The sequence below is a fragment of the Megalops cyprinoides genome, chromosome 2, assembly GCF_013368585.1.
Source record: "Megalops cyprinoides isolate fMegCyp1 chromosome 2, fMegCyp1.pri, whole genome shotgun sequence".
In the NCBI taxonomy this organism is placed as follows: domain Eukaryota; kingdom Metazoa; phylum Chordata; class Actinopteri; order Elopiformes; family Megalopidae; genus Megalops; species Megalops cyprinoides.
In genome coordinates this window covers 59185466-59207797 of record NC_050584.1, presented here as the reverse complement: position 1 = coordinate 59207797, position 22332 = coordinate 59185466, and the positions used below count along the sequence as shown (strand labels likewise).

The following is a 22332-nucleotide window of genomic DNA, read 5'->3' as shown; positions in this document are numbered from 1 at the left end:
GAGGTTAACATGCGATTTACAGACAACATTACTAAGTCTACCCAAACCAGACCTAGGGTTGTTGCCCTTAACAATCAGACTGGGAGCGAGCTGTCCACCACTTTTGACTGACGTCTTAATAATCACGCCTCCGGCAGCATTTGACAGTACCCAGACCTCCCTCCAAATTACCCTAAAACGTGCACAACAGAGGGGTTAGAACAATGAAAATGTCCGAGGCGGCCAAAAAAAACGCCCCAGCTGTATAGTGCGATATGTTTTAAAATCAAACGTTTGAGTACGGTGTTCCAGTCCTGCGTCCTGCAGAAGGGGTGAAGGATTACAGGAGGAGACCACCTGTGGGGTACTCATGCCTATTGCAATATTCTCCCCGTACCCTGACATCCACAAAAAATCTGCTCTTTTTCTCAGGTCAAACCCAACGGTCACCAGTCTTCCCTCTACAAACGCACCGAGCCCTCATACCACCCAAGTAATAGTATGAAAGTCCAACGGTGGCAAACGTTGGTATATACACTGTTCGGAAAATCATTCTGCTGCCAGTCGCCTTGTTTTCCTACCGAATAAAATAGGTTTCTAAGACAAAATAACATCCCCCTTCCCTGAATTGATGACCCTGCTGACCCTCCTATTTAGTACTGAACAACCAGGCACGTAAAGACAATGCCATTGAAGTAATTTTGAAAGTTTATCATTACTTGCACACATCTATACTTATATCCGCAACTGCGTAATAAACAAAACACCCACAGTGGCCATGATTTGCGAATTGTTCGAATGTTTAAGAAGTTCCACAGAGGTATGCATTTATCAAAATGGTTTTATTGTCAAAATAAAAGTCATATTTTCTCTCACAAAGTGACATCTACACTTTTTACATATTTACAATATCCTATAAATTTTTCATTTATACACAATTTACAGCTTTGTACACAATAATTATATAAATACACTTTGCAATAAAAACCCGTATAATATTTGGGTACTAAGACATTAAGGCTTATTTTAACCATCTTTGATAATGTGATTGTTGACACGGTTTAGCTTAACAAATGAAACCAAGTTTCCTGCTAAGAACATCGGTTTAAGACTGAAAGATTCTTTGCTCGAGGCCAGAAGAATGCAATGCCCATTCTTTCCAACCTGCCCCGCACTGCAAGTCATGTGCATATAAATGGACTGGGTTTAGCAGTGCTAATGCCGGGTACATTGTTTAAAACGGTTCCTATACTCCTGTTTAATAGACGTCATCAAGTTGTTTATTAATATGATAATTAGCGGGACTGACAATCTTAGCGCAATTAGCTGTCCGCAAGCTCTTTTTTTTCAAACCTGTGACAATGGCATCTGTTTTGGGCAAGAGACTGAGCTGGCGGTACCCGATCTCCATGTCAGTCCTGTGCTAACGTCACTATACATTGACCCGCTCGTGCCTTTGCTGCCCCAGCAACACCTCGTGCAAAAGGTGCGCCAGGACTCCAGCGTTTTCCCCGACCAAATCCACACTCCTGACGTGATGCCCACGAGAAGGCACATAAAGTACTTCAACATGAAGACAGCATAGTCCGGTTTATTGAGTTCCTGCTCCAACAGGCACGAGCAGTTGTGTATAATCTCCCAAGTCTGCCTGTTGTGCTGTTCGTAAAAGTAGCATGCAACTATTATTGTTGCAGGTACAGTGTAGAGCACCGTAAAAATCCCGATCCTTATCATCAGCTTCTCCAGCTTGTCCGTTTTAGTCCCTCCTTGCTTGATAACGCTCCGTATCCTAAACAGCGACACAAACCCCGCTAAGAGAAACATCGTGCCAATGAACAAATAGATGACCAGTGGCGCCAGCACGAAGCCTCTCAGATTGTCCAAGTTCTGATTGCCAACATAGCAGATCCCAGCGACTGGGTCCCCATCCACGGAGCTCAGTGCCAAAACCGCAATGGACTTCATGCTCGGGATCAGCCAGGCAGCCAGGTGAAAATACTGCGAGTAACTCGCGATGGCCTCGTTTCCCCACTTCATGCCGGCGGCCAGGAACCAAGTCAGGGACAGTATCACCCACCAGATAGAGCTGGCCATGCCGAAAAAGTAAATCAGCAGAAAAACGACGGTGCAGAGAGCGGGGCCGGTGGTCTCGTAGTGTATGTGCTCAACGTCATACTCCCGGTTGCAGGCCACCTTCTCGTGTCCGGCAATTAATCGCACGATGTAGCCAATCGAAACAAACATGTAACACGCAGAAAGGAAAATAATGGGCCTCTCTGGGTACTTGAATCGCTCCATGTCGATCAAGAAAGTGGCCACAGTGGCGAACGTGGACACAAAACACAACACCGACCACAGTCCTATCCAGAAAGCGGTGAAGGTTCTCTCGTCCTGGGTGAAATAGGGATTGTGGCAAGGCATTGCGCAGTTCGGAATCTGTCCGGTCTTCACTCGGTTGTACAGTGGGTGGCGGTCACTGTTTACCTGTACCATGGGTGCTCGGCACAGGCAGCCCGGCTCGCAGGAAGAAACCGCCGGTTTGTGTTTATTGCCGGGCACACCGGGTCGACCGTGTCCATTTTTGTTTTTGTGAGGGTTAAACGGCTTACCCGGATAATTTGTCGGCTTCGACAGGACCGGGGAAACTGTTGTCGAATCCGTTCTATTGTAGTCCATGCAAAGTGTGTCTGGGTTGCCTTGCACTGGCAGCAAGTCGCATTTCATCCTGTCGGGCCAAGGGAAACCGTACTGCCTCATCAGGGGCGCGCAGCCAGCCCTGGCTCTCTCGCACACGCTTCGACAGGGCGGCAGGGGCTTCTTGTAGTCCTCCAAACAAATTGGAGTGTACATGCTGCAGAGAAAGAACTTCAGGTCCGGAGAGCACTGGATTTCCACGAGAGGCCAGAACTGATGCACCTCCAGGCCAGCCTCGTCCTGCGTGTCGTGATTGAACTGGTTCGGCATGTAGGTATAGTTGTAGCCGATTCCTTTGCACAGAGGTACGGATATCTCCTGGCATGTTATCTCCTTAGCCGTGGTGCAGCTCGATCGCGGTAGAATAACAAGTGCAAGAAGCAGGTATATCCCCAACAGGTAGCACTCCATCCTTTAAGAGAGACAGACCTCTCTCCGCTGTCAGAGAAACAACGTTTAGCAGTACCTTTAGTTTGTGTTTCTCGCAGGAACTCCAGTCCGATTAGATTCTGAACAGCGCACCCATCTCGCTGTACTTGTCTGGCACGGAGTTGCAACAAATTTGCAAACCGTGTATACTCACGGAGGAGAAGCGAGGGGGGAAAACAGCCTCCAGCCGAGCAGTCAAAATGGCTGAGGAAACGCAGGCGACTCGGAGCACCGGTTACCTCCCTTGTAAATGGAGCAATATTTTGGAATCCGCACAGTCTGTCGCTTTTCAGTGGGTTCAAGTAGTCCGTTTCAGAATAAGAATGGAGTTTCAAGTTGGTAGCCGATGCCGCTTAATTACATCAGATTGACTGTGTGCTTCTGTCGTACGACTTCCCCACGAAACGGTCTGGTGTGGAACGGTTCTTTGAATATTTATACAGAAGGCGGTAGAGTCACTCCCCCGCACCCGATTGTCTAATCGCTGAACGGCAGGGGCGGAGTAAGAGGAGAAGTCGTTTTCTTAAGGTGTTTTGTTACATTGGTTCGGTTTGTTTTGCTGTAATTTAGTAATCTTTTAAATTTATTCTCTTAAAAAGATTTCATTTTCTGCACCGTGCCTAAGCGCTAGATGTTCAGAAAATGCGAAACTCATAACTGCAAGCGTAAAACTATATATCTATATATCACAGTGATTCTAGTTTAAATCCATCTGTCTAGCCCCCTTACACACAGTCACTGCATATTAAAAACCGAAGCAGTGTTTCGTGTAGTTCCTTTCGGCACCAATTAGCTTCACAATGAAGACATGCTATTTTATCGACATATCGTAGCCCACCTTATACGAAAAGAATAACCCATGACAAAGTTAGTAAGTTGTAATAGATTGTTAAACACGTCCGGGCTATTGTAAATGAAATGGGGAAAAAAGTCGACTTTCTGTGCGATTATAATAATTACACAAATACATACAAACACTGACACAGTGTTTACCATAATAACTAAATAAGAAACAACACTCGAGCACACACAATTCGGGGGGAGGGGAAAACCCCTCGGCAGGTTAATTTGCGCTCGTTAGGACGTCCCAGGGGGTTGTCTTCAACCAAGAATGGAGTGTTTATTTTTTAATTGAGGTGCTGATGTCTCGTTTAACGCTTGCACGGGGCTCGTGCAGAGGCCGTAATTACTGGAATCCCGAGAACAAGCGGAACAGTTTGTTCAAGGGCGGAAACGTGCAGCCCCCCCTCCGTCTTTTAAAAGTATTTGCTGTTTCTTATTCTAGTTGATTTGGAGGAAGATTTGGCTGTCCGTGGTGTGCAAACATAGTAATAAACTTTTGTTCGTGCGTGATGTGTTACTGGCGCGTCCGTGAGTAACAGTGTGGCCACTAATAGTATGTGGGTTCTGTAATGTTCCCTGGGTTACATAGGTCGGTTTCATGTCGAGCAAATCCCTTTCATGGCCAGTTTACAATTTGTTTAAAGTTATCTGTTGAATGCGTAGACTCAACATGTTGGGCCATGTTAACTGTACACTGATTATTCTGACCCAGTGACCATGAACCAGAAAATATGTCGCCTGTTGCGATTAATGAAGTACAGTGTTACTGTATTAAAAAACGGCTGGCTAAAGTCCTTCCAATTAAGCAAACTATTGGAAAACAATGCAATCAGTAGTTGGGACCCATTTTGCTAATGCACTCACATAAATAGTTTCTCATACACAGCCGTGTTATGTGAGCGCAAAATAACGGGTGGTGGTTTTTCGTTCGTCTTCAGTGTCCTCGAAGTTGGGACATATATTTGATACCCATCAGACGTATTATTTGTTGGTTCTTTCCCCGCGCAGGTCACGGACCGTAGGTGAACAGGTGTCTGGTCTCAGGGCCATTTACAGATATAATTGCAGCAGACGAGAATGAGCATCGCTTACACTGATTGCGCCTATCAGTGCTGCAGCCGTATTGATTAACAGGGAGATATGCTCCCTGCCTCAGCCACCAACTGCTGGGAGTCAGCCCTCGTAACCGGGACAGGCGGAGTTGGGTTACACGCGGCCTCCGCATTCCAAATTTGAGAGTCTGGAAATGGAATTACTGCATCTGTTTTGAAGTTAATTTTCAGTTCACAGTTCAGACCTCTTTCGAGATCAGGGAGGGTCATTCCATAATGCCAGAGTCAGCACGAGTGGCCTCTATAAATATATCTATGTAAAGTCTATAAGCTGGTTCTGCATACATTCTGTATAATTTAATGTATGAAGTTTCTTTAAATATATGTCAAAAGTATTTATTTTCACAAATATTTTATACCTGGCATTAATTTAAAATTATCTAGCTCACTGACTGCTTGCAGTAGGAAAGTGTGGGCCAAATGTCTATTCTCAAATTAGATGTGAACTAGCAGCAAAATTTATACAAATAAAAGCATCAGTGCATTTATTTAAAAATATATTGAACAAATTTGAAGAGTGAACTACATAATCTTAATCACTTTTGAAATAAGACATAATGATTACATAAAAACGATGGCAAAGGCTTTAGATAGTTAGCAAGCTCACATGATTCATAGTACTTGTTTACTGCTGTGTCCGCATACCAGTTTGTCTTCTGGTGCCGGTAGCTGTGGAAACATTGAGACAATGAAGAGAAAGGCTAACAGACTCACACCTCCTTGTTTAAACAGTTTTTCAAGAAAGATGTCAAGGTTTCCAAGTTCATTCAGATATATTTTTTAAAATATAAAGTGCGGTATAAAGTTTTCTCCGAAAACTCTCAGTTTGTGAAAGTAGTTAAGCCTGTTAAAGTTTTTTTAAAAAGTGGTGCATAGATCAGACTAATTTAAGGAAGCATTCAGCTTGTCTGTACATGTTTTGCCACACTGCCTCATTAGTGACAGTTTCTCAGGGCAAAAGGTTATCTGGACCTGACCACACAATTTTATGAAAATTTCATTCAGTGAGGTACAGCATGAGAAAAACCCATGGTGCTATTATTTTGTGCATGCATTCTCAGTGCTTAATGATGCAATTGTAGATGGATGTGATTAGCCAATACCCTCCTCTGTATTTAGCTTTGTAATGACAGGAAATTACTAGGGCAGGAATATCATTTGTAGCATAATGGTGACAAGAGTGAATTCAAGTGTTACAGGTGGCATTAACAAAATCAGCATAGAACAAAAGCCAGAACTGAGCTTTGTGAACTGTGTTGTATAATGAAACAGTACCATCTTTAACAATCTATTTATAATTCTATCTGGAAACATTCATCTTTCAGAGAGGGGCAGAACATGGTTGTCTGCAATAAATACTCATGATGTTTGTCTTTGATTTGGGTCCTCATGTTAAAAGTGTTTACCTTTGATTTGGGGCACTGTCACAACACTCCCAGTCCACAATCTCAGAGGGAACATTGTGGATATTTACACACTGATGTTCAGATAGCGATCCACACACACGACAGAGAAAGAGTGAAGGATAGAGAAATGTACATTTGTAAGGAACACACAGAGAAAAAAGACAGATGTGTGTTTGTAAGGCAAGCATTAAGTTTAAAAGGAAGGCAATGATTCACTCAGAATGAACTCTCTCTACAAATTTATGGCTGAGGAGAAGTTCCTAAGTGATTTGGGGACACTGAAAATAGTTGTTTAATGTTTGCCATCTGAAAACACAGTTTATCTGAGGTTACGTAAACTAGGATTTTAGTTAATGCCACTTTTTCATTTTTCTGACAAGTATTTAAACTGGGGAAGATTAAAAAAATATTCCAAAATGCAGAAGGATGAGAAAGGTAGGGGGTTGCTATTGTAGCTGACTGAGGTGGGGGGAAACAGAGGGACTTTATTTGCTAAAATAGTGTAACAAAAGCCCATAGCTTTTAATGGCTTTGAATCGTTTTCAAGTCAAGACCAAAGACTTACGGAAAATAATGACTTTTTAAAATGGTTGACTGTACCGGAGTGTTTTAGCTGTTTTTTTTTCTTTCCTCCCCCCAGTCCTCGGAGTGGGAAGACCTACATTACCCCCAGCAGGCTTTATTTGCTCGGAGCTTTGCTCCTAATCAATGTCAGGTGTGACTGGGACTGTAGCTTGCTACCCTGAGGTGACAAAGCGTGTACCTTGCGAATTACCTCACCTCCACCTCATTACCTTGACAAACAAGGCCGGCCCCTCCAATCAGTCCACTGCTGAGCAGAAACAATTCAGGAAGCCATCGACTACCCCCCCTCCCCCTCTCCCAACCACACACACACACACACACACACACACACACACAAGTACACACACACACACACCTCGAATTCAGATGTCTGCTTGTGTTCTCACACAGTTAGCAGAGGAAGAGACCTAACTAACTAACAGCTGGTTAGCTAACAAGTCCATTAGCCAATACAAACTGCACTGTTATGATAAAGATGCATTATGAGAAAGATGGATTCATGATAAAATACCATCAGTGTTAGTGGATAAAAGGACAAGTTCAAATGTGCTTTTGCTTTGATGATAATAGTAATCCAGGATTTATTTATTTACATAGTATTTGCCATGGTCTTAGCTATGACTTTAGTTATAGGAACACAGCTACAGAAAAGTAATATATATCTCTAATATCAATTACCGGGAAACTTTTTCTCAATATATGAATTTAGTATTTACTGTATTTATTTAGTTAGTTACAGAATATTTGCCATGATCTTACCTATTACCTTTTTGATAGGAACATAACTACAGAAGATTAATTATATATATTTGATATCATTTATCGGGCTGCTTTTTCTCAAAATATGAATAAACCTTTTAGTGCTACAACGATTTCTGTGTAAGAAGAAAAAAAAAACAAGAAACACAAAATTCACAAGGTATGTTGAATGTGTTTTTATTATTTGTGTGTCATGCCACTTCACCCAGATGAACTTGTTCATTCAGACTGCTGCAATTGCTGCAGTTGCATCATTAGAAAGCTCAAAACTGCTGCAGGCTGGTGACTCGCATGCCGTGTTATGCGCTTGATCAAGCTTTATCGCAAAACCCCCGTCTTAGACAGAGAACAACCCGAGGAAAGAGTCATTTCTCAGTTTAGTCTGACAAACACAAACATGCTGAAAATGAGGCATCCACATCAATTCTAGGATCTTCTAGGATAAGTTAGTATTCTAGGAGTTGTTGATTGCCCGCAGAAGCTAAAAATAAAACAGCAGCTAAAAATATGCTCTTAAGGTAATAATGATAGAAAACGTCTGTGAAATTGGCTGCTCTTCATGCACTGTGCGAGAGTCACTTACCTGCTGTGTGTCAGACCTGCCTTGAAGGCCTGTTACATCAGGCTGGATTGAGGAAGCCCGGCAGAGTGCCAATTCATAGGGACAAAAATAAGCATTTTCATATCATGCAGGATGGACGTGGTACTTTTACCCACACCGGCCCATCAGGTCCTTCCATTGAGTCTGCGCTAAAAAAACAAAACGACAGCTCCTCATTTTTAAAATGAAGCTCAAGGTTTTCTCTTTCAGTTTTGAATAAGACATACAAAGACAAATGCAATCTCAGTAAATTCCATGTTCATCAATCTCCTGCCAAGCACCAAACTTTGAAAGTAACAAGCGCATTTTTTTTGCTATGTGACAGGTTGATGTAACAGAGGCATAATACTACACAACTCATCAAGAGGGATAGACACACTCTTTCCCAGTCTGATGGTGAAAGATAAGAACAGTTACCCTGTACACGGCACTTTGATTCAGAAACTCATAAGAAGTTGTGGTAAGGGTCATACCCAATTTATATCCAAACAAGGAGAGCACCTCTGAGCCTATTTTTATTCATTTTCAGTCAGATAGAGACACTTCACTTTGGAGCAATCCTAAATCCTCTTACATTTTATTGGCATAATATATTTTCACCTTAAGAGTAAATTTAAACCCCTGTTGGTCCTGGCAGAAAATTGTAGTATTTAGTAATGCTCCACAGAACCTGCCCATACAAATTAAATTATATTTGACGGAAAAAATGGTGAAGTCAGTAATATCGGCTTCTTGTGTCAGTATTTTGAAATGCAAACAATTGTATTATGACATTTGCATTTAATATAACAGTCCAATCTGTGTTTTGGTGTTAGTCTTGATAATGTAGCACATTTTCCAGTAAAAAAAAATGTTAAAACTGTTTCATTGAAGGGTACAGTTTTGTTTTCTAAAGAAATTAAGTCATTGTGAAAGCATGTATAAGTGGCAGGTGCTTTTATTGTGTATTTTGTAAAACAGTGTTTGACTTGTTCATTCCGTCCTAAAATCAAATGAGCCTAGAGAGATATTTTCCTTCCTCAGGAAATGCACTGCGCTAGTCTTAACTTCAGTGGTAATTTAATATGAGGCATGACTGACACTCCAAGTTGCCTAACACGGGGAAAGCCTTTTGACGTTTGACAGGTATAACAGACATCTGGTGCTAGCTTATGGGAAAATGAAGTCTCCGAGATACCTGGCCTGTAATTTTGTTTTCTCTCTCAAGTGCTCTTGTTATTTCAGGAATGAACATCACTCCATCGATTTCCTGCAGGAATAATGGGGGGAGGTGGCTCTGGTCGTGGTAAAAAAAAAAAGATTAAAAATAAAAACAAAAAAAACTTTCTCTTGCCTTTTCTGAATGAGAGAGACCCTCCCTGTCTCATAGAGAGCGTGGCATGGGATTTTTTACTTATTCAGGTGAAGAGAGACTCACAGCTGTTGGGTCCCTGAAAAGCAGAAGTAGTGGACTTTTACGAGTGCTTTTTCCTGTGGAAAATGAGGAAAACCTTTCCAAATATGAAATAAGATATATCCTGTATTTTTTTCCAGACCGCAATGAGAGAAGCACATATATCATAGCCCCCGCCTCCACCCCCACCCCTGATACCTCTCCTGCTTCTTTGTCATCAACACAACCTCTAAGTTTGTACACCACATGGTGTAACCAATCAGTAAGATTGCATATCCATACAAGTCTCTTGCTACACCTGTGTGAAACCTCTAATGTCCTCATACTACTAATGTCCCCAACATGACCCACCTCACAATTTAAACAGCACAGTCACATATCACACACAAAGTCGATGCATTACACATTCTGACAGCAACCTGCCTCAGACAGCACCGGGCTGGCCGGGTAGGGAGAGGAAGACCCGGGCCAAACCCCCCCCCCCCGGGCGCAGCTGAGAGGGGACCACACGTTTGGAAGTCACCCAGAGCGCCCCCTAAGAGTTCTGTGGACGTGCATGAGAGACTAATGCAAGAACAATCAGGCGTCGAGGTTTTCAATATTGCTTGATATCGCATGAAAATACAGAAATAAATCAAGGCCGGGGGGACGCCTCGCTTCGTGCAGCTGTTTGCTAACGGCCCGTGCATACGGTGCACCGAGCCCTTCTCCGCCTCCCACTCTCCATGCGCTGCCTGCAGAACAGATGGTGCGGGCGGCAAAAGGGATGACCAGGAGACTGGAGAGAGGGGGCCGAAGGATAGAAATGTCAAAAAAAAAGAGAATGGGGGGTGGGGGGTGAAAAAAAAGAGCGAGGGAAAGCAGGAACAGATGTATAATGAAACGACCTTGCAGGGAATGCGGTGCTCCGCCGGGCGGCTGTTCTGTCAAACCCTTCACGTATCAGAGGCGAACACCTCCAGCAAATTACCTGAGGCAACTCTAATGCTTATTAGCAGGAGGATTAGCGCTTGTTTATTTATAAAGATGTGTGTAAGCGCGAGCTTATTTGTTAGCTTTTTTTCCCCCCTTTTTTTAGCATTCGCATCCTGAGCGGCTGATGGAGTGAACAGGAGGGAAACTGGTGCAGATGGAAAGTTCTGAACATTCGCACATTCGTATCAGAGAAAAAAAAAAGTGAAAGAAACTTGCTTCGCTCCCGATTGAACTGAGGGACACACATGACCACTGATCTCATCTCTCTGCCTGTCATTTATCTGTAGGTCAGACCCCTTCCGGTATGTTTTTAAAAATGTTCAAAGTTGTTTTTAACATTCATGAAGGGCTGTCTCTGACACTACTGCCCTGAAGTCAATGCAAGATACACTAGATGAGGACTTGGAAAATGACTATGAGTTGCTTGTGTTCATATGTTATGAGTAATGTAGTATAAACTGTGAGGATTATGATGAGTGGCTTGAATGGGTATACAACAATATTAGGGGATGGATTTATGCACAAAACGAGACACATTGCTGGATGACTCTGGTTGACCATGATGCTACAATACATTTTAAATGTTGGTACAGTCTCTGATGGACACTGCACAGCAATATGCATGCACAGTATATATTCATATAAATTCATCAGTGTATCAGTCTGGCAGTTCAGCTTTCCTAAAAGATAAGCACACAATGTCACAATTTTGTAGCAACGTACTGTATACTGATGGGTGTAATCTACCATAACTGGAAAAGATGGGAGGATATTATTGCCAACTATCTGTTCCACAAAATATTGCTATTGTATCGTCCTCCGGGAAGATTCACGGGGAGATTTTCAGGGGATATTTTGGGGGGGGGGGGGGGGGGTTCCGTATTCTTTAATTATAGCCATGTTCAATCTTGGTTATAATGACACCCGACAAGACAAATAAATGTATGACAAGCCTTAACTGGTTTGGTTCACTCTCTCCTGTACATGAACATCATTCGTTAAATGGTTTATAATCAATATTTCAATACACACACACACACACACACACACACACACACACACACACACACACACACATTTTTAGCTCTGTAACATTCTCCTATCATGCGGGAGTTTCTGTTGAATTATTCCTGGAGGAGTTATCTGTATTGTCATTGCAAAACTTTCAGCCCCCTCTTTGTCTTTTTCCTGAATACAGTAAAAGTTGTATTAAAAAAAAATAATGCAGGAGTGTTTACACTTATGAATGATATGATTTGTTGTCAGCTCAGAGGAAGAAACGTATCCGGAGTGCTACTCGGTTGGAATATCCTTCTGTGATTTTGTCTTGCGAGAGACATTCACCTCAAGCCAAATGACAAACCTGCCAGGAACCTTTTCTGCACTTGCCATGAAAATCTTTTATTGATGCTGAGAGGTGCTGCTTGATATACAAAGTGCTCATGCTCAAAGTTCTTGTATCATTTTTTAAAGTCAGATCTGTGAAAAATATGTGCGTACAAAACATTCTTAAATTGAAATAGCTGAATTGTCCAAAACGGATATTTTACACCCCCGTAGATATCAGACGAATATGGAAATATTCATAACTGTCAAGCACATGACACAGCCACTTAAAGATACACAGATGGCTGTTCTTGTAAAATGATGTCTAATTTAATGTATTTGTTCATGCTTCAGGAAAACACACCTGAACACACTCTCTCTCTCTCTCTCTCTCTCTCTCTCACACACACACACACACACACACACACATACACACACACTTTTTCTTTTGCAATGCGCTCACAGAGCATTTCACTGAATCAAAATACATTTCATTCAGTCTGATTTAACATGACAATGACAGACAAAATGAATTCATCTGATGCAGTCTGTGAAGGGAGCTTTAAGAGTCTCCTGTGCTGCTACAAATGACTCCACTGCTCCTATTCTTTCCTGCACACACCTGTAAAACCCAGATAACAATTTTGCAAATCAAGATGAAAACTGATTTAACAATTTATATGAAAAAAGGGGAAAGTATTAAAAAAAGATTTCCTTTGCTTTGCAGACACTCATTTGCAAATGATTTATAGTGCTACACCACATAACATTATATCTTAAATTACGTCCATATGCACGCATTTGATATCTTCTGGAATCTGGACCATTCAAGTCTTTTTTCAAGACCATTTTTTTGCCCAAGTGTACAACAAGCACATCCGAAATCACATTTGGAAACTTAGGAGTCGGCCAGTTCTGCCCGACACTGTCACCCCTGATTGGGGGAGATTATGAATATTTATCAAGAACCGGACCTTGACCGGATCAGCAAGGTGACACTACCATATCTTCTTTCATCACCTTCCATAAACCCCCGAGAGCCTGCTAGGCCAACTGTGTGACCTGTTAGTCAAAAAAAAAAAAAAAAAAAATGCTGCTCTTCTGCTCCATATGGAGCAAAAGCTAAAATGAAAACAGTTCTGCTGATGTTGTAATATGTCATTCTGGCAGGTATGTTTTTTTCATGTTGACTGTTGCATTATTTTATACGGATATTCCCTATTTCTATTTCTGCATTATTTGCTTCTTCTTATTACTCTTCTTTTTGTGCCTTTTCTGATTTATTGCACATGGTCACTGTTTGTTTTCTTTTTCTTTAATAAAATCCAAGCCACTTTCCAATTTATCATGTTCCAAGTTTTTTCCACTGTCTTTGTGACAGGGTGGCTCCAATCAGAGCACCAGGATTTAATGAGTCAACCTCTATTTTTGGTCATTATATGTGCATCCTTGTCTTTGGTTTGGTAAGTAATGGGGAATGACAGCTGACCTGGCATTTTAAAACATTAGCCACAGGTTTATTTACGCACATGCACGCTGGCACATAAGGTGCGCGCTCTGTTGCGTGATTTCGAGACGCCGCGGACCATGCACCACACCTCCATCCTCACATTGAATGTTCTGACGGATGTCAGAGTGTCATACAGTCTGCTAGAGGTTAGAGAGAATAATTAACAAACTTCACCCTGAAAAGGAGTTTGCTAATGCTTACAGAATTCATCCCAGACCCCAGGTAGCACTGCCATAGCCTCTGATGCACAGACATCCTGCCTTCATTTTGAAGCAGGGCTGTGTTGTTCTGAACGGTGATAATTGGAAGCAACACGCAGTTGGAAATGTCTGAAAAAAAAAAAAAAACAGAAGTCACAGAAACAAAATGCTGATGATTTACATCTTATAAAACAGCACATTTTTGAATATTTCCAGCCCTTTTTAAATGGTGAGATTCCAGCTCTTCTTAGTGTGCACAGAGCCTATTAAAAGGCATAATTAAGGGCGCTGAACTCTTCCATTACCATTGAACGCCGGCAAACGGAACAGAGAAATGCCGACGGTTTTAAAATGTACTTTCTACAATGTGTTGTTGCCCATTTAATGAGAGAGCCATGTTCTTCTGAGCCTTGATCAGGTAATGCATTGATAATGTCAGATAAACCTTTTGTACCACCATACTCTCAAATTGTCATTTAGCGAATCGTAATTGGGGAAATAGAATTCAAATAATGGCATGAGAGCTTGGGTTTTAATCACATGGCACTGGAATGGAGTTTTTTTGTGCTGTAGAGCTTTTTAAGTGCTTACGTTTTGATTTTCATAGTAACCAATTTAACCTCGAGTTGACATTAACCTTAAGCTACATAATGAATGATGAAGACTGCAGTCAAAGCCATATATTTTGGCTGTCTGTGGATATAAGTGGAAGTCTTTATCTCTGAATGAATGGATATTGCTAAATCCAGCAGGCACCACATTTAGACTATGAAACATTAAAATGCATACAGATTACCTGGGCAATGTGTCCAGCTCACCTGCTAACGAAACATAATTGGCACCACAGAAACAGAAACATTGCCCTCCCCCACCCCCACCCCCACCCCTCCCACCCCCACCTCAAGTTCTTCGAAAGAGAATCCAAACCCAATGCATATATGTGCACTTATATGTTCATGGAAGAAATCTAATTTTCTGACAGCAAGACCAGTTGAGACTACCTAGTTGTGCAAGTGACAGCACCTGAACTGAGACCTGTCCTTAAGAGCCCTTCACTTGCAGACATATACCTGCTTCATTTGTAACCCAGTGAATCATTCCAAAGTCTGTAATCCAATTTATTGTGGAACAAGTATAGTCAGGGTAGACCCTGAATATAAATGTTTCAAATGAAGGCTGAATACATCACTACACAAAAAGTTGTTTTTACCCTGAGCTAAGTTTCAGTCCACGATTACTCTATTATTAATTGAGACACAATAGCTGTGCCATTTTTTTAACACAGGGGTAAGATCATACAGTGAGTACCCACTGCTAATATAATTAAACCAGCAAGTGCTGTGCTTTGTGGTGTAGCTGAAGTGTTTCATTTATATAGCTGTGGCTAAATCTCACATGTTTACTGTATTTTTGTTGCCAATATCAACAGATTGGCCTAGACCTCAACACTGGCTGTACGACAGAGCAATCCATGCCAAGAAAAAAGTATACACAAGAAGTTTGTGTATACATTGTGAATATACTCTATAATCTATATATACTGGATCATAGGGAGTTGGGATACAGTTGTGAGGTACAGCCAACACAGAGCGTGAGGAGATTCACTGTGCAGTGCACAGGCATGACGGAGGCAACATTTGCATTCCCATACTTCCCTATGTACTGATATGCAAAGCTGAAAGGTAAAATGAAAAACAGGTGGAGTGAAAACAACGTCTGTCTCGAGCACGCTACTTTACCGGTCGGTGGTCAGGTACAGGAGCAGCATGTGGTCTGGATCTGGGTTCACCCAGAGAAGAATGTTCAGGAAAGAGTGTGGCTTACATCCATGTGGTTGTGTGTTCTGAGGGCCCCCGGAGGGGGGGACCGGATCATGTCTTGGGATCCTAATGTACCAATTGGTGGTCAGGCACAAGAGCAGCACACAGCCCGGAACTGGTGTCACCCAGAGAAGAATGTTCAGAAAAGACCATGGCTCGCATTCTTGAGGTTGTGTGTTCTGAAGGCCCCGGAGGGGGGGGGATCAGATCTTGTCTCAGGAAGGACCTGCACTCAATTGGGAAAGCAGCTCGTCCACCTGAGCTGTGAACCCCCCCCGCCTCTGACATTCAATCAGGACTGAACCCGTGGTAGAGTGGCCACAGGCCACGACCTGCACTAAAGAGGGTCACAGAGAAACAAAGAGCCTTCAGGTAAAGACAGAGATGTGCATGCATGCAGACAAGGACAAGGAGCTGGGGACTAATGCACGGCCATTTGCATTGTGAATGCAACAATGAGGCTCAACTCTTGTGGAGATTAGTGGTTTTTTCAAGGCTCCTGATCTGCCAAAGGGGAGAGAGTGAGAAAAAAAGATTGACAGGGTGTAAATAAATTCAAACCAACAGACATTCCAGAAATGACTAGTGGCGTTGAAAATGCTTCATACAGCGGTAATAATCCTCTTTTTGGCTGCTAAGCTCCAGCTAAGTTTCGACAACTCATAAACGTGAAAGCCAACTCAAAAGACTCTCATTCTTACAATAAGACACATTTTTTGTTTGTTTATTGTGGATTTTTGAAGGGCTTCAGTTGACAAGCTCTGAGAGTAAGGTCGTTAGCTGGAGACGTGGGTCATCCCAGTGTTAATGTGCATGCCTCCTCAAACAATCCAACCCGGGCTCCAGTAATACATTCAGAGTGCATGTTCATTTCATCTATAAATGAGAACCTTGGGTGCTTTTCGCAGAGAAACATTCGTTTTCTGGCTTAGGCTTCTGGTTTTTGTTCCAATGACGATCAATTTAAAACCACCACTACCTTTTTTTCTCTATCCCATCCTATTGTTCTCAGATAGCCATCATATTTATATGAAGCGCTGGGTGATCTGTATAGCTGATACCGTGCACCAATAAGGACGCACTTATCGTAGCACTTAGCCAGGAGTAATCGCTTCGCCCAGAGGAACTGCTTGAAATGCAGCCGTGCATGGAAATATATTTAAATCATGGATACTGTCAGTCCTTTAAGGGACCTCTCCAGCTGTTTCCCACTGTCAGTGGTGCCAAAGGGGACCTCATCACCGAAGGGGTAGAGATTCAGGGCATTTCGCATGCTAATAAGGATGGGGATTTTTTTTTTTCTTCAGACACAAAAAGTTGTACATTTCAAAAAAAAAAAAAAAAAGAGAAAATCCATATCTAATAGTGTGCTGTGGTGAGTTTCTGTCTGGAGCGGTATCTCAAATGTGAGAGTGCGCCGGCTGATTTTTCCTTTATTTGTGCCTACAGCTCCAAAGACCTGAGAATATCCCTGCTTCCTACACTGCGCTCGGAGCGATAACAGAGCGTTCCCACGTGAACGGAACTCTGGTGTTCGCAAGTCCGATCTGAGAGATTCTTTTTCAACACTCCATCAACGTCATCTTTTCACACTCGGAGCACCACTCAGCAGCGATTCTTTTTTTTTCTCACATTTATATTAACAAACAAAACAAAATTACAATCAGGTTTTTATTTTGCCACAGTCTGTGTTTTTTTCTTTCTCTTAACACTGCGTCTATTTGTCTTCTCTCTGCTTCCTACCCTACCCCCTTACACCTCTCTCCCTCTCTCCTCTCTGTCAGGGCTTCACTCTCATATCTGAAATGTCACTCTTCTGTCTTTGTATCCACAGGCTTTTTTTTGCCATTGAATGCTGGTTTCCAGCTCCCTACCTTTCCTTTCCTCCTTCTCTCCCTCTCTCCTTCTCTCTCCCTCTTTCTCTCTCTCTCTGTCCCTCTCCCTCTCCAGGGCCTAATTATGAGGCAGCTTCAAATAAATACATTTATTTTACAAAAACTGCACAGCCCTTTTTTTGACAATGGACTGCATTTCCACCTCTGTTCTCAGCGAGCTCTTATTCAGTAGGGGCACTTAGGAAATTGGACAGGCCTGAGAGTTTCAGGGCGCAGTAATTGTGTCTCATTAATTCTTACAGTAATGCAGGGCAGCTACACAGGCTATGCAATTAGTAGCCTGAGCTCTGAATGGAGCAGTTAATCAAGGGACAATGGCAGGGGCTCAGAGCCCATTAGGCCAAAAGGAAGTGTTGCCATTGTCAAAGACACAAGGAATGCATGCCGAGATGCCTTCATTTAGGACAAATTGGGAAGGAGCAGAATTAAAGGGTTTCTTTGCCTTAACCAAACTTCCTGCTTTTCATTGGCTATTTTAGTGAAAGCCGTAAACTCCTTAATCACAGGGACAGAGAAATATTTTTTTTTTATATAAGTTTTTTTGACACAGATTTTTAAAAAGAGCTTCAAAAAAGTCTATTTTCTGGATCTTCTGCATGTTATATATTACTCACATTCTATCCAGAGCAATACATTATATTTACACCTTTTTGATATTCTATGGCATTCTTTGCTAACACGTTTCATATAAATTGCTTTATGTGCAGTCGGATTGTAAAAGCAAAATAATAAGATATATGATGAACATTTTTCAGCATATTAATTCCCAGTCACCTGTTTACAACTCTTAACCAGTTTTGCTTTCTTTTCCATTTGTCCTTCTCCTTCTCTCCCTGCCAATCCGAACTCCTCCAGCCCCCAATTTGAATGTGTTGACTCAGGAGTCTGGTAGACCTCTCTCCGTCTCTGGAGGGGAGAGGAGGAACAGCAGAGCCCACATTATCTCCCCCCCCCCCCCCCCCCCCCTTCTCTCCCTGTAGCTCTATCTTTCATCCCTGCTAATCACATCGGCAGCAAGCTTCACTGCAAAATAAATTAACTCTCCTGGTCATTAAAATTAAGCATTGAATTATTGACACGTAATTAGCCTGCTTTTTTTTTTTCACGCGAGACACTGAATACTTCCCCCTGCAATGAGCTACCATAACGCTACTGCTGTAGTCATCAGAACTCAAAACTGCCCTAAACCCTTACTCTGGAAAAAAAAAAATCCTATTCATCATGTAGTAGCAGCGCTAAGCCTGTTCCATCGCATTTGAGTTTTATTCCCATAAGAAATGGTGTCTTCCCTTCGTTATCTTTGTTATGGTGAGGGCTGCGCCTGCTTTGGATTACCATGTGGATTATGCAAATGAATAGGAATATATGCACGTAACTTTAAGTTTAAGTGCTTTTGCATAGCATTTGTGAATACCCAACACTTTATTTTTTTATTATTCCTTCTATTATATTCAAAAACCATAATACCTGTGCAATTTTGCCTTAAACTGTATTTCTGCATATCTTTTACTCACATACCAAATGAATAAGCATGTGCCTACAATACACACAATAAGCATTGTGTCTGAATTTTGCCTCACACTGTTTTTAGAGGTGTAGCCGATTACTGTAACAAATGCCAGTTAAAATCACTAATAGACCAGAAATATTTGCTAGCTTCTTAATTCAGATGTGGCTGAAAGATCCCTCCATCTCGAGGGACCCAGAGCCTTCACAACCTGGTTGCATTAAGCCTAAGTAAATCAAAAACAATGAATACGCTGTCAAGTAAATCATCTTTTGATTGCTTGCTTTAATCTGTCTGTTTTACCATGACATCTTCAGGATTTGCTCTTAAAATCGCTCTCCAGGATGCGGCCGGGTTTGAAATGCTGACGGGAAACGGCACCGAAACAAGAACTCTATGTTCCTGCAAATATGACGGCTGGATATTTTTTTATAACAAATTTTCCTTTTTTTTGTCCTTAAAGACACTGATATTTTTTTTTTGTTCTTAATTTTGGAAAATCTGTCATGTGCCTTTTAGATCGTTTGACTTTATAGATATGCAGATGCAACTTTGCAATGTTGGAAATAACGACAAGCCATCCATGTGAAAAAAAGCCAACATACCTTTTCATACAGCTTTTATGCCTGTAAGCAGAAACTCATATTTGAACAGATTTTTCCCATGTCCTCGAATATTGTAATTATTTTATACATTTATACTTATGTTCTGTTTTTCCCAAATCAATCACTCACCTGATAACCCAGCATGGCCTGTTCCCTAAAGCTAAGAGCAGCAACAGAAAAAAAATAGGTCAATGATATTAACCTGTCTCCACTGGTTTCTGATTTATTGGCTGTTTTATTGGCTGAAGAACAATTGTCTGACAGTTTGATTTCCATTGTCTCCTCTAGCCCAAATGCATGTGATGTGCTGGTAGCAATTTCTAATATTGATTTAGCCTCTGTCGTTGGATTCACTCCTGGTTATCCCAGCAAACATTTCTGCAATGTTTTGATTTGTAGCTTCGGCCTCATGCTTTAATACTGCGGGCTGCCAGTAACATTAAATTCCATATTTTACATTTATATTATAGCTTGGTCATCTGTGAGCAATTTTGCTCTTCAGTGGCCAGCAGTGTGTTGGCTTATTTTACAAATAGCTCAGTAAAAATAAAATAGTGGAGGGGAAAATACTACCTGTTAAAAAAGGGGCTCCTTTACATAGAACAGATCATGGATCAAATGACAAATTGTTATACTTTAAATGGCTACCATGACTACACTATATTTTCCACAGCTATACTCATAAAGCCCAGGACATGATGCATGATCACCTTTGTGGGAGATCCAGCAGAATACAATTCAGCTGAAGTTTCTGACAGAAAGGTATTTTGCCTACACAGCCCTGACTTTTAATGTGCATTTGTAACTTTAGATTTCTGAAGTCAGCAAAAAAGAAAAGAAATTTAAAATGACAGAATATGTATTTTGAATGTTTTCATTGTAATGCATGAAGAACATGTGGAAATGTTTCCCGTTTCCTGGACTTTTGCCTCGTTGAACTGAAGTGAGTGTTCTAAACTCTGGGGCCAAGATTCCAATAAACCGCAAATACACTTTGACCTTACCTTCCACAATCAAGCGTCGATTTTTCATTCCCACGCAATACACTACCATTAATTTTGAATGCTCACTAAGCTTGCCATGTTGTCCAGGCATAATCACAGTACAAGTCATCACAAGCCATCATGGCACCAGACACTGACGTTTAAAGACCATCCATTTTGTCTCAGAGGGAATAATGACCAGTAGGGGACAGATACACCTCTGTCATTATTTGTAAATTCTGTAATTACTTCAGGAGACGCAGAATCTTATTTAATGTAAAGCTTGAAGGAGGAGGACAACACTATGAAAGACAGAGATGTGTATTTTGCACAAACAGAATGAGATTTTACCAATTAGAGACTTTTATCACTCCCCTAAACACACTTAATAGCATTTCCTCTTCTAATTGCAGGTGTTAATGATTGTTTGCTGCGTCATTTGCACAAATAATTAACATATGTGTGCGAACAAATAGCCTGATGAGGTTCTTTGCAAACCGGCCAATTGTCTTGCTAATAGGACCCCGTGTGAGCAGATTGTCTGACGTTGTTTTTCATTCACAGCAATACTGTTCCAGCCCCACTGAACAAATAGTTGAGCTTCTAGAACAATGTCCCCCCCCCCTTCCCCCTTTACCACCTGTCTGTAGACTGTGCAAACCACAGCTGAAAAGCTGTGGAAGTGTTTCTTATTGCCATAACATTTGTCTTAGGCTTACAGTAAAAAAAAAAGTTACTCCACATACATTGACAGATATTTGAATATATATGGGTTGTTTTCCACTGTGGTATTTTCTGACAATGAGAGCCCACTCAGAAACTGTCTGCTGCTTGCGTCTGTGTGATTCTGCTCAGGTCTTTAGAGACAAGACTCTAAGCACACCAAAGACATTGTGTTGCATCACCACTGTGACTTAGCGGAGATGCATATTGCCCCGCGGCAGTAGAAACTCAATTACCCAAAGCAATTAGCGGGAGCCGTTCTGTGTCTGCACAAAGGCCAAGAAAGTTTCCTGCCATAAGGAAATCCATGGCCAAGAGATGACTTCAGGTCAACAAATGGAGCATATTAATAACTGTCCTGAGATTTCAGGGTCACGAAACTTTATAACGCAGAACATACATTTCCGCTGACATTTTACAACAATAACAACAATACTACTGCTACTACTACTACTAATAATAACAAACAGCACTTTGTTGTGATGCAGCTTATATATGACATGATTTGAAATTTTCCCATTTTATGTGCATTCTGTGTTTCAGTATGTTCAGTGCGTCATTACAATATGCAGGACCTCCCATCCAAAATATAGTTACAAATGTTAAATGTAGGCCTGATGTTAAATAATCCAGTTTGTTTACCAGAACAACTGATGTCAAATCAGAGGCAGGTGATTAATTTTCTATGGGAACAATTCTTATCCAGATCAGTTGTGAGAACATCACCCCGTTCACTCTGAGCAACAGCTACCTTCAGGGACCCTCAGTTTTTACATGACTAACCTGTTTATCACAAATCTACTGATTAAATTAAGACTGTGAATAACACATTTTTATATTACACTATATTACATATTTGGGTACACACCCCATTTTCGCCTTGCTGATGGAGATGCAGTATAACAGCTTTGCGTGAGCAAAGTTAAAACCAACAGTGCAGGGAAACATTTTACCACTCAAAGAATGTTACTTCAAACTAAAGAAAAG

General features: G+C 41.5%; 1 protein-coding gene across 1 annotated transcript; it reads right to left on the bottom strand.

The window, feature by feature from the left end:
- Positions 1–986: 986 nt before the first annotated feature.
- Positions 987–3496, bottom strand: fzd8a (frizzled class receptor 8a). The gene has a single exon (XM_036520912.1). The coding sequence runs from the start codon at positions 3082–3084 to the stop codon at positions 1327–1329; it is 1758 nt and encodes a 585-aa protein (XP_036376805.1). The 5' UTR covers positions 3085–3496; the 3' UTR covers positions 987–1326.
- Positions 3497–22332: the final 18836 nt, after the last annotated feature.